General features: G+C 35.5%; 1 protein-coding gene across 1 annotated transcript; it reads right to left on the bottom strand.

Moving 5' to 3' along the window:
• Positions 1-450: 450 nt before the first annotated feature.
• On the bottom strand, positions 451-5,214 carry LOC121430025 (5-hydroxytryptamine receptor 1F-like). The gene is made up of 2 exons (XM_041627299.1): positions 5,138-5,214; positions 451-1,703 (listed from the first exon to the last, which is right to left on the bottom strand). Exon 2 carries the CDS (start codon positions 1,681-1,683, stop codon positions 451-453), a length of 1,233 nt encoding a protein of 410 aa, XP_041483233.1. The 5' UTR covers positions 1,684-1,703; positions 5,138-5,214.
• Positions 5,215-13,538: the final 8,324 nt, after the last annotated feature.

The following is a 13,538-nucleotide window of genomic DNA, read 5'->3' as shown; positions in this document are numbered from 1 at the left end:
GCTTATGAGATTATTTCATGTTTATGTTGTTTTATAAGAATAAAACTAAGAAGTGACTGATCAGGGAATTCGGGCACCATCCCCTATTGGCGAAAGTCGGACCCTCCCTTGTGACACATACACCGAAAAAAAATGGTGCCCCCCTGAAAATGCAAGGACCCCCCAGTGCCCCCAGGAAAAAAATCCTAGCTACGCCACTGTTCAATCTTGGCCCCATAAATCATCTTGTCAATAGGGATGCGTATTCCATCAATAAAATAATAGTGTAACCATCAATTATACTTCTTGGTTACGTTGTAAATTTTATTTATGTCTTTCTGCTTCTCAAAATCAAGTTATTACACATCTGATAGGTGTTACCAATTAGTTTGATGCATATTTACAAAACATACAAGGAGTTCACGACGCTGCGAAGGCGTGACGCGTCTCATAATTTGCAGTAACGCCTACCTAATTCTGACGACGAATGCATGAAATTGGCTCTGGAATCTCGTGAAAGCGACAACGGACGATGGCTCTCATCACCCTGCGGAACTCCGGCATTGTCCTGGCGTAGATGAGTGGATTTATACAGCTGTTGAAAGTCTTGAGTAGCGAGGTCCAAGGTGCAGCCGGATCGGTATGGGGAAGTATGCAACTGATGGCACACGGTAGCACGCAGATGAAGAAGGCTATGATTACAACGGCCAGTCTGTTGATGACGGTTACTTGGTAACGGTCGATGCGGCTTTCTTTCTTGACTCTTTCACTTTTTCGTGGGATTTTGCTTGGAGCTCTCGGTAGATCAGCGCCAGGTTTGTATGGGATCTTGGACCCGTTCTCAGATTTCGATTCATTTGGGACCTTTCCAGAACTTTCGATGTCGCCAGCAGTGGCATTACTTGCTTCGATTGCCTGGCTTGTACTAGATTCCCAAGTGGAATGGCTCAAGGCATCGGTCGTACTGGTTGGTTTGATAGAAGAAAACTTGGAGGAACTCATCTCCAGGTTGATCTTTGCACTTCGACGGGTTTTTGACATGGCCGACGCGTGTTTGGATACGAAGAAGTAAATTCTGGCATAGATGACAACAATAACAAAAGAGGCGGGGAAGAGTACGCCAGCTCCGGTGAGTAGACTGTGAAAGCCTGGGATCTTGGAAAGAAATAGATTATCTTGCGAGCAGGTCTTGTACTTTTCAGAGTAGCCCAATTTTACCACACCAGCAGAGTATGGCACCAAGACCAATATCGAAGGATACGCCCAAGAAGCAGTCATCATGAAGACAATGTTCCTCGGTATGAATAATTTCCTGAACTGTGCGATCGGTTTCGTCAGCAGGTAATAACGATTGAAGGCGATGGCGACCAACGTCAGGACGCTGGCACCAAGGCAGATGTAAAACATTGCGGCGCAGAGGGTGCAGATCCAGTCCGGGAGTGGCCAGCCAGTACGACTCAGCATTGCAACGGCATTGAAAGGATAAGTGAGGCATGCGAAGAAATCAGCAAAGGCCAAGTTGACGATGAACCAGTTGGTTGGGGAGCGGAGTCGTCGGGATAGGATGACAGCGACGATTACCAGTGTGTTGCCAATAGTACCAATGATTGTGAAGATGATCATGGCTGTAGCTATGGTGATTCGCTGGTCGTAATTATCAAACGAGAACGATTTGGTAGAGCTGTTGCCTTCCATTGTGTCCATTCTTTAGTATAGTTCTTTCTCTGGAAATAAAGAGAAGAGAGAAATGATGATTGTTGAGATAGAATTGAAACAAGCGATTCATTCAGAAATGTCCTTGATATACTTGAGGAAATATAAGTCGTCAATATTCAAGAATGATTGGACTTGTCACCCAAACAAATGGAGGCTAAATCGAAGTGGCTTGCCCAGGTAAACGGCTGTCTCCACTGTTTTAAATTGTGTATTCTTTTCTAGTCATTTCTAGTAATTTCTATGCAGTTTGAATGGGATGTCATAAGGAAACCGTCCGGTTTGCTTAGAAAAACTCTGGCAAAGTCACTGATCATCAGCTCCCCTTTTAGTGGAGACTTTCACAATGGAAGAAATTTGCATAGTCATAAAAAAGGAGCAAAATTCGACAAAGAACAATAACAGTTTATTCATTTTAAAAGTTGAATAATAAGGGTTATATATTAGTGGCATTGTAATGTCTTTCAGATTTTAGGTGTGAACTTGTCCACATTTTTTTCCCACAAAATTGCCATCGCTTTCATATTTTTTTCTCACTCAGGATGATATTTTTCGTGTATGAGCCAAAAATTTGAGGTGGCCTGATATGGCTTATGGGTTAAAATGTGAAAAAAAAGTTGCAAGCGAGTGAGCGAGCGTGCGTGCAGGAATTTCGACATTGTCATTACAAAAATCCAACTTTGTGATAAATTTTCTTATTATATTAAGAAAACGATATCATACTTCACCCTTCTCTGTTTTCTTTTCTTTCGTTTTCTCATATTTCTGGGGAAAATGTGTTTAGGAGAAAACATCAAGCTCCTGATGATTAACAACATTACAAATGGGGTCGTTGTTTCATGTATTCTGACACATTCTACTCACAAATAGTCAATTTCAGATTTATAGTATTAATAAATCTAATGGTTTTTTCTCACAATAGGAGCCCAATTTTACACAAGCTTTGGTTGACCTAAAGAATATTATTTGTGAAACACTTTGTTTTATAATATATACACATGCATGTCGCTTGATATAAACAAGTCAAGCATTATATTTCAACTTAATACCAATTTAATAATAGCATTAACTTTCTCATTAACTGCTTGATTTCTATCAATTTTTCACTATTCTGTTATTTTTTTGTAGTAAATTAGTTAATTAGTATTTATCTCCTTTGACATAAACCATTTTGTATTCAAGATTGGTCCCTGCGAATTCGAAAGGAGCCCATCTATAGACCTGTATTAGCACTGAATATTGTGAATTAAGTTATTTAACAGAACACCTTTAGCACGTTTATATTTAGGGGCAAAGAGTTTGGTGTATAGACTGTAGGCACGTAATAGGCAATCAATCAGTCCAAATCATTGCCTTTCTACGTAATGAATGGAATCATTTTGATGCTGTCTCTCCAAAGAGAATACAGCATAATATTTACTCAAAAACGTATTTTGTCTGCTTCAAATAAAAAAAAATCCGATATGTATCGTGATACATCGTAAAAGATGAAAAGAGACACATCCTTAATGACCATATGGAAAAGGGCATCCGATTGCCACATCCTCTTCATATTCCACAAAAAAGTTGACAGATACTTTTTGTCAAGGAAAATATTGCGTAAAAAGCATGGTAGGCCTACGTGTGTATTTTACTTATAGCGTCATTAAGCATAATATTTCATCTTAACCTATTAGGTAAAACTTGGATTGAGATTCAATTGAGACTAAATGCAGAAGAGTTCATTTTAACATTAATGAATTGAAAAGTAGGAAAGACATACTTTAAACTATGTTTCACATGGCTATTATGTTAATGTATCTACATATTGGCCTATTTTATTCTGTAAGAATTTGAAGCGGTCTATTGTGTACATATTGTGGCTTAAATTTGCTCTCTTTGCATCTGTATATTTACTTTTCTTCTTTTCAGAGGGCCCAAATGAAATCAGAGTTTTGTGCTGTTAGGAAAATGTGAAATAAATAGATGAATAAATAAATTATTTAATTAATAAATAGCGGTGAAAGAAAAAGAATTAAACACATAACAATAGAGATTGTATTCACAAAACTGGCGTGTGATATGTCTAATCCTTAATTAAAATATTGGCCTATTAAATGATTGTGATATTCATCTCTCAAACTCTACTTTTCCTTGTACGCTATTTATGGGCCTTCTTTGCCATATAACGTCATGTATTGATATGGGTCCATTCTATGGGACGATTCTTATTAAAAACGATCTCTAGTAACTACATTTGATATTTTTTGTAATGTCTAATTGTATTCCGAATTTATGAAATTGAATGAATGCATGAATTGATGGATGAATGAATTAATGAACGAATAAATGAATGTATGAATGAATGAGTCATTCAATTAGGAAGAAGACGTCATCACTTTGAAATGAAACTAATTAACAGTAAATCAAACCCCTTTTCAGGATTTTTTTCTAGGTCATAATGTCATTTACTTTTAAAAGTCTATTCTATTAAAGCCAAAGTCTGTATGATACAAAAGGAATACTCTCTACATGCGGTTCTTACTAGTATTAAGCTAAAAACAATGGCCGTGCTTGTGTGTCTCTTCAAATTTGTACGATAAAATTACACTAAATTGCAAAATATATTGTGTTCAAAATTAGGATTTCTTATCAAGCGCTTTTAAAGATTGTTCATAATTATCTTGTTCCTTTCATTAAGATATAAGTATTAGATTGACACATGATCACATTATTTGTATAAGATTACTTGAAAAGGAATTTTTTAGATTACCGTTCGGGGCTACACTTAGGTAAGGTAACAAGAAAAGGCTTCTGTGATACTATACCCATGGACTGGAAACATCAAGAGAATTATTATAGGGTTTTAAAAATGAAAAGAGATATATAGTGTCGTGACAAATAATTATGATAGTTGAATACAAGCAGATTCGATCGAAATTTGTATTATGTCTCCGGTGTAAATACTAGTCGAGTAGTAATTGTTAGGTTCAATTACATTTTGCTCCGGCGACAATCGCTCCGCTATAAATTTCACATACTAACTGAGTAATTAACTTCAACATTGGATATGATATACCCTACCCATAATATCAACATAAAGCGCTATTGCAACCATAACCATACACTCTAAAAAAAAAGTTTACCCAATGTTGGGTAAAATGGGAACATGCATGTTTGTTGTGTAAAAAGATACCAAATATTGTGTAAATTGTACGCAATCATGCGATGAAATCCACCCTTCAAATATTCATTTTACCCAATATTGGGGAAAAAATACCAAGCAAACATGCACGTTCCCTTTCCACCCAATTTTGGTTACATTTTTAATCTCTGTTTTTAGAGTGAAAAAGTTAAACGAAATACATGTAAAGCCAGGCCAGGGGCATTCGATCAGGAGCAAATGTCATGTCACCTATTGTTATTAAATATAGAAATGCGTATGAAAACGGTAAATCATACATACCAGAGATAAAAGAAAAAAGAAATTAGCCAGGACGAAATCAGATGCAATTCACACCGAAGCCGAATTTGAATTGAAATGAACTGACAAGATGAGGCTGAACTATATACATTTGTGTTTCTTGTGGGTGCTGATTTTTAACGGATGCCAAAAGGAAGCGGACACGGGGAGACAAGAGAGAGGGGGGAGAGGAAAAGAAGAGAGAGAGAGTGGAGGAAAGAGTGGGGAAGGGGTGGGAGGCAGCGGTGGATGCATTTTCGAGGGTGATTTTTCTTGTTATTATGAACATTTATTTATTTTAGTTTTTAAAGTAGACTTGACATTCTTGTTTACCAAAACCACTCTTGATGTCATTATACGTACATAATTGTCATGAGTGTGTGAGCGAGTCGAGCGCGCGAGAGGAAATCACACTTTTGATAATATTAGGCTTTGGTATTAGGTACGTCACTGATCGCGGCGGTAATCGGTTTTTTGTATCCATCCTGTATCTGAAATTCTCCTTCCTCCTCCTCCTATTCTTCTCCTGTTTATCATCATCATCATTATCTTCTATCTTCTTCTTCTTTCCCTCCCTTTCTCCCCCCCCCCCCCTTCGCCTCCTTCCTGATTTCTACATTTTTTGCGGTGGGGGAGGGGCTGGCCACACTCCCTGGATCCGCCAATGCACTGCAATCTATATATTATGTCCACACCAGAGAAGTATTGAAACAACACCAGTTTGGAATCAAACCGATGTTGTTTTAATACTAATTGTGTTATATTAACACATTTCTAGTGTTAGGCCAGAACGAAACTGGTGTTGTTTAACACTTGTCTGGTGTGGACATATATAGATTCCGGGCTGGTGTTAAATCAACACCGGAGTTTTTGCAGTGTGGTTAAATATGTGGGGTGCAGAGAGAATATTGTCTCGCAATGCGGCCACTTTGCAACCAAGGAAAAAAGGAAGAAAGGAAAAGGGGTAAACTATTTTTTTTTCCGAATATCATGTAAAAATTTAGCACAAAATTAGATCTTTGTATAAAAATTCAAATCTCGCTCGTAGCATCTTAGAAATTTTGCTCCATAAGGAATATATTTGCCCCCCTCAAAATTGTTTGGTTTATTACGGCGCTGCATAGAATTATATTTACCTTCAAAGTGCCAAATACAACCAGAAAAGTTGTAACCTTATTTTCTGCCCCATTTTCTCTCCTAATCGTTCCTAATCTTTGAAAATGTTGTGATCACATGTAATCCAATTCCTTAATCTTCTTGAATAAACTGTAAATAGTGTATTTCGATCCGATTTTTAATGAAACATAAAATACAAAAAGGGGAAGTTATGATCCTAAAATCGTCATTCTATCTTAAGAAAAATAATGATATTATGAACAATAACATAATGATAATGTTGCATAAACTAGATAAAGAAACAAAAATGATGAATAATTTCCTCTTTAGAGCGCGTCAGATTCTAGACGCCTGGGTAGTTATGCATTTAAACATTCATGTTGACGAATAGTCTCGCAACATACGAGTTTAGAATCAAACATGATCATGACCTCTTTCCTTCCTGGTATATTCCCATCTATATTCCCTTTTTCTCTTCCCCTTTCAAACTACCTCTTTCGTCTTAGTGGCCATGGCGGTGGTTTTTTCCGGAAGTATTTTTTACGTTTCAAATGCTGATTTGAAGTCGCAGGTTCCTGTACTCACTCTGAAATCCTGCATAAGCTCGGTTCATCTTGAGGATCTGTATTTCACCAAGGTTTCATTATGCAGGCCTAACAAAACACTTTGTTTTTGGCTGAAAATCCCAGTTTGTTTACCTCTCGAAAGTATTTCATGCGAAAGTTCCCCCTTTATTATGTCAGGGATAAATATCGAGCTTCTCGTGGCTGCTGCCATCGCTCTTGTATTAAGGCGCCGGAAATCATACATAGGCCGCATCAGGATCCTTCCATTAATGTTAAAATGCGCATGGTAATATAGGTAACCTGTTATTCACTTTTATGTATTCACCCCCCCCCCCCATCACCACCACCAATATTTCCGATTCCCATCCCTCATCCTCCTTCTTTTCTCTCTCTTTTATGTCTCTCTCGTTCATTTTCTTTCCTATACCTTGGTCACATTTGCTTTACGGCGGCTGTACGGCGAGTCTAAAACAGCCGTTTAATTTGTTTCAATTCAAACCACCTATATGTAGTTGGTACGAAAAATGTTGAAACGGCTGTTTTCGACTTGCCGTTCGGCCGCCATAGAGCAAATGTGACCATGGTATCATTCGCTTTTTGTTTATATGACAGCCTATTTTGATTGAAAACAAAACCGTGATTCGTTAATGTAAGTGTGTCGTGTTTGCCAGAAGATTGTAACCCATTTTCATACTCTCTAGGCACAAACCCTAACTGAGACTTTGATCAAGGGTGGGTCTTGAGGAGGTTATAAAAGAACTTATTACTTAAGGCTTATTTTTTCGTAACTTCATCACACAGTGATTATCTGACTAATCTCACTCCCTGAATTTCATACCGTTCTATTTCAATTAAGAAACCGGGGTATGTTGCTAAAAAATAATCTCTTCATGTGGGCATGACGTGGTCTAGTGGTTCTGACTCTCTTTTTTTCAAACAGAGGGTCATGGATTCGAATCGTAGCCATGACGCGTTTTCCTTCAGCAAGAAATTTATCCACACTGTGCTGCACTCGACCCAGGTGAGGTGAATGGGTACCCGGTAGGATTAATTCCTTGCATGCATTGAGCGCCGATGATGGTAGCTCGAGCTAAAGCCGGGATAATATTAGCAAACGCTTTGTATCATCGGGCAAAAAGCGCTATATAAATCAAGCTATTATTATTATTATTATTATCATTATCATTATTATTATGTAGGCCTAAAATAATCTATTTCACTTATGAATAAAAACATCTTGGCAAGATGCCTACTGTATATATATATATATATTTTAGTCCAGTAGATATTTTTCATACCTGGAAAAGTTGTTAAGTACAAGGTTTTTTTGTTGATTTGCATTCTAGATGGGTATTGAAGTAAATTCAGCTTGGTTGCCACCTTGGCAACCTTGAGCATTTTTTTTAATTAGCCTAATTAGCATAATCATCTAATTAGCATATTACGATATGTAATATGCTACTTCTCTTAAACCAGAAAGATTAAAAACATAAATAATGTCATTTTACTAAGAGGTCCTGTGACGAGGAATCGATTTATAGCAATAATTTAAATATTTAAGTTATGCAATTATCGTAATCAGCCTAATTAGCATAAAGAGCTAATTAGCATAAGTGTAATATAAACGTATTTGTGGATGTCTATCCCCAAAATCCCCAATATGTATAATGCATCCCTTTTAGGGTTTTCTATAGCGAGGAATTCATTTATGACATTGTTTTTAAATTTTAGCCAATGTAATTGCTGTAATTAACATAATTAGCATAATGCACTAATTAACACATATACATGTATATGTGTAATACATATAAAAATAAATATTTCTTTGTCATTTCATGTCGAGAATGTCCGAAAACATGATTAATACAGCTACCCTATGCTTGTTTTCTATGGCGAAGAATTCATTTATGACATTATTTTTCCCTTCCTACTAATGTAATTGTCGTAATTAGCATAATTAGCATAATGCGCTAATTAACATATATGTGCAATACATATATTCCTTTGTCATTTTATATCGAAAATTCCTGAATACATGAATAATACAGCTATCCTATAGTTTGATGAGGAATTCTTTTGTGCATTATCTTTTTCCCTTAAACAATGTTATTGTTATAATTAGCTTAACTAGCATAATGCGCTAATTAATATATATTTGCAATAAATAGATTTCTGTGTCAAAGTACTGTCTACATCGGCCTGAAAACATATATAATACAGCTCTTCTGATATGTTGATGAATTCATTTATGAAAGTAATTTTCCATTTTAACCAATGTCAATGCCTTAATTAGAATTACTGGCCCAATGCACTAATTAACATCTACGTGCAATATATCAAATATATATTCCTATGACCGATGTGTTGGCTCAGTTGGTAGAGCGTCCAGTCTCACAACCGTGCAGGTCGGGGGTTCAAACCCTGGCCGCGTCAGACCAAAAGACGTTAAAAGATGGGAGTTGCTGCTACCCTGTTTGACGTTCAACGATTAAAGGGATAGAGCCTCGTCGATCTGGCCCTGCTCAGCGGCTGCCAGGCCCACGATCAATTGGGCAAAGCAAATTATCGGAGTATTTCATTTCATGTCTATTTCGAACAATAAATTATGGATTTTAATTTTTTTCTATGTTAGTTTATATCGAGTGTGCCTGAAAACATGAAAAATACAGCTATCCTATGGTTAGTGGTAATTAAAATACAGGTGCAATACATATATTTCGTTGTCACTGTAGTTATTGTCTCGCCTGCATAGCAGAGGGAAACTATGGGCGCCGCTTTTCCGACGGCAGCGTCGTCAACATTGATATCATACAAACCAAGCAATGTCAATGCCATTATAACTTAGAAAGTATATGAACCTAGTTTATGAAACTGGGACATAAAAGTAATCAAGTATTACTGAACATCTTGCCTTAGTTTCAGGTCGCATGACGAGGTCAATGGTCAATGAACTAAGATCTTGTTGGGGGAATACATATCAAAATCTTAACCGAGGATAAGTTTTTGAAATGTCGTCATAACCTAGAAAGTGTATGGACCTAGTTCACGAAACTTAAACATAAGTGTAATCAAGTAATACTGAATATTCTGTTTGAGTTTCAGGTCACATGACCTAGGTCAAAGGTACTTAGCGTCAATGAACTTTGGCCATGTTGGGGGTATTTGTGGAATTGTCATAAGTTTATGGATCCACATGTAGTTAATGAAACTTGGACATAAATGCAACCATGTAGGCCTATCCCTGTATATCCTGTGCGCATGTCAGGTCAAATGACCAAGATCAAAGGTAATGTAAGGTCAATGAACTTTGGCCATGTTAGGGGTAGTTTTTAACTCGGCATCATATCTTAGAAAGTTTATGGATCTAGTTCATGAAACATAAACATATGGGTAATCAAGGATGAAGGATTGTTTTGCACAAATGTTAGGTCACTTGATCATGGTCTAAGGCCATTTTGGAACAATGGACATCATATGAATTGTTCTTACGTGAATATTTTATGAAATAGCTGTTTTCAAAGTCAAAACTGCTGCTATATAAAATCGCTTAATGCAGGCGAGACTGCCAGAGGCGTTCCACTTTGATTAGCTCATTATGCCAATTAAGCTAATTACACCATTAACATTGTTTAAAGTGAAATACGATATCATAAATGAATTCCTCGTCATAGAAAACTATGAAATAGCTGTATTATTCATGTTTTCGGGCATTTTTTTAATATAAAATGACAAAGGAAAAAAAATATATATATATATATAATTACATTGTTAATTATGTTAATTAGCGCAGTATACTGATTGCACTAAATACACAATAGCATTTGTTAAACTGGGAAAATAATGTCACAAAATAATTCTTCATCATAGACAACCATTGGATAGCTGTAATTGTTTATGTTTTCAGGCTTTCTCAATACAAAATGACAAAGGAATATATATATATTGCACATTATAATTATGTTAATTTGCGCATTATGCTAATTACGAAAATTACATTGGTAAAAAGGTAAAAATATTGTAATAAGTGAATTCCTACTCATAGGAAATCATCGGATAGCTGTACTATTCATGTTTTCGGGCATTCTTGATATAAAATGACAAAGGAATATATATTCATATGTAAAATATTGCTCATAAGTTAATTAGCGCATTATGCTAATTACGCTAATTAAAACAATAACATTTGTTAAACGGGAAAAATAATTTCACAAAAGAATTCCTCATAGAATAATGCAATAGGATAGCTGTATTATTTATGTTTTCAGGCTTTTGTAGTACTTTGACAAATAAATGTATATATATGTAATTAGTGCATTAGGTTGATTATGCTAATTATGCTAATTACAGCGACTGCATTGGTTAAAATGGAAAAATAATGTCATAAATGAATTCCTCGCCATAGAAAACCATAGGATAGCTGTATTATTCATTTTTCGGGCATTCTCGATATGAAATGACAAAGAAATATGTATTTTATATATATTACACACATATATGTTAATTAGTGCATTATGCTAATTATGCTAATTGCAGCGATTGCATTGGTCAAAATGGAAAAATAATGACATAAATGAATTCCTCGCTATAGAAAACCATAAAAGGGTTGCATTATTTACATATTGGGAATTTTCTGGATACACATCCACAAATACATATATACGTGTATTACACTTATGCTAATTAGCTCATTATGCTAATTAGGCTGATTACGATAATTGCATAACTTAGATATTTAAAATATTGTTATGCATGGATTTAACGTCACAGGACCTCTTAGAAAGATGATATTATTTATGTTTTTAGTCTTTCTGGTTTAAGAGAAGTAGTATATTACATATCGTAATATGCTAATTAGATGATTATGCTAATTAGGCTAATTAAAAAAATTGCTCAAGGTTGCCAAGGTGGCAACCAAGCTGAATTTACTTCAATACCCATCTAGAACACGAATCAACAAAAAAACCTTGTACTTAACAACTTTTCCAGGTCTTGTACATGGCCTATGAGACCGTCTACTGGACTAATTTTCCTCGGGTGGAATCTATGTAAACAAATCAAGTCCAAGCAAAACAAATGCACCCTTATGTATTATAAGCCAGAAATACGGAGATAATACAGTCAGGTTTCAAGTCAATTTGGCAGAGCTCCCAATAATTATTGAACTTTTTTGTGTCAAACTTAACAGGATGCGTACCTGGAGAGAAGAGAAGTGCTATTGCAGACAAGAACATTGAGGTTGCAGAAGAAATCGCAACAGATATTTTTTCCCTATCACTCTCTCTCTCTCTTTTGATCCGTTGTCTTTCTTTCTTTCCTTTCTTTCTTTCTTTATTTCTGTATTTATTTATTTATTCCTTTTTTCTTGTCTTTTCGATCCCTCTCCTTTCTTCCATTGTCTCTTTTTCTCGTTTCTCTTTTCTATCCCTTTTCATTTCGAATAAGTATAACAGAGCATTTAGGACTGATTGGCAGTGAATACATTTTTTTTTATTTAATAGGCCTATATTTATGTTTGGATATAAAATTTGTTGAAGTGCAACTGCTTATGTCTTATTAAAATGTATTTCAAAAAAGCTGAAAATGTACAAAAACATATGCTAGTAATTTAAAAATTACAAAAACAGCACTTGGGATAAATTCCACACATTTATGTCAGTGGGTCAGAGATGACTCGGAATGGCGTTAGCTGGTGCACGTGTCAGCTCTTATTTGCAGAGGTAAAATGACCGGCTAAAAATGAATATGACTAGAAATGATCAATTGAGAATTGAGTATATACAGTCAAAGTAAATAGGAAATATATCAGTTGATTCTTATCTCTGACGCTATGCATAGTCAAATATCTGGGATCGACAATAATATTTCATATTTTAACATTAAAAAACGCAAATATATTACAGTTTATGGCAAACTTGCATCGACAAGACTTCTGCAAATCATTCTTTTAAAATTAAACTGAGAACTTTGATTTTACATCCGATATTGATTTCTTATAAAATGCGTGTAAGTAATGTCATCAATACCTCAGTCCCTTGTTGTTCAAATCAAAAATATATGTGCATGACTAGACTCGTCCCATATGTCAAAACTTACATAGTTACGGTTTGTGTGCTAGGCACTTTATAGAAAATAAAGACGAGATACCAAAACCTTGTAGATATAGGGAATCAAATACATCAATGAAGAAAGTTTTTTGGAATATCTACTAGAAGATGCCCCCGTAAATTCCACTTCAGATTCATTATGTTTAGTTCACATAATTATGTTAAAGTTACAAGAGATTCTGTCTAACACGTCGAAGTCGGTTTTTCACAAGTCGAATAATCGCCGAACTTTAAGCAATATTTGAGACTAGATTATAAAAAAAATGCGTTGCTGCATCTTCTAAAGTAAAATATGCCATAATCGAAAGATTATATATAAAGCTGGACCACTCGGCAGAACAGTTGTGCTGCAATGGCTCAGCTGAGTAGGGCGATCCATCCAATGTTATTTTATCATGTATTATATTATGTTGTGATTTTATATGTATTGTTTTTTATATTGGTAAGTAAAATAAAATAACAAATCTGTGGTGCCAAAGAGATTCGACTTAGGAGGAGTCGCCAGTCCAACATGGTGAACCAGATTCTCACGATATTGCTTTGCATGTGTTTAAGATTCTTTATCAATTTGACTTGGAATATGATCAATCCCGTTCCACAAGTAAAAAGTTTTGTTCT

Source organism: Lytechinus variegatus, chromosome 1 (assembly GCF_018143015.1).
Source record: "Lytechinus variegatus isolate NC3 chromosome 1, Lvar_3.0, whole genome shotgun sequence".
NCBI classification, from domain to species: Eukaryota; Metazoa; Echinodermata; class Echinoidea; order Temnopleuroida; family Toxopneustidae; genus Lytechinus; species Lytechinus variegatus.
The sequence above is the reverse complement of the archived record's forward strand: the minus strand, read 5'-3'. Positions and strand labels throughout refer to the sequence as shown.

Excerpts from the sequence above, each read along its gene's own strand:
- LOC121430025 (XM_041627299.1), bottom strand. The coding sequence starts at position 1,683 with ATGGACACAATGGAAGGCAACAGCTCTACCAAATCGTTCTCGTTTGAT.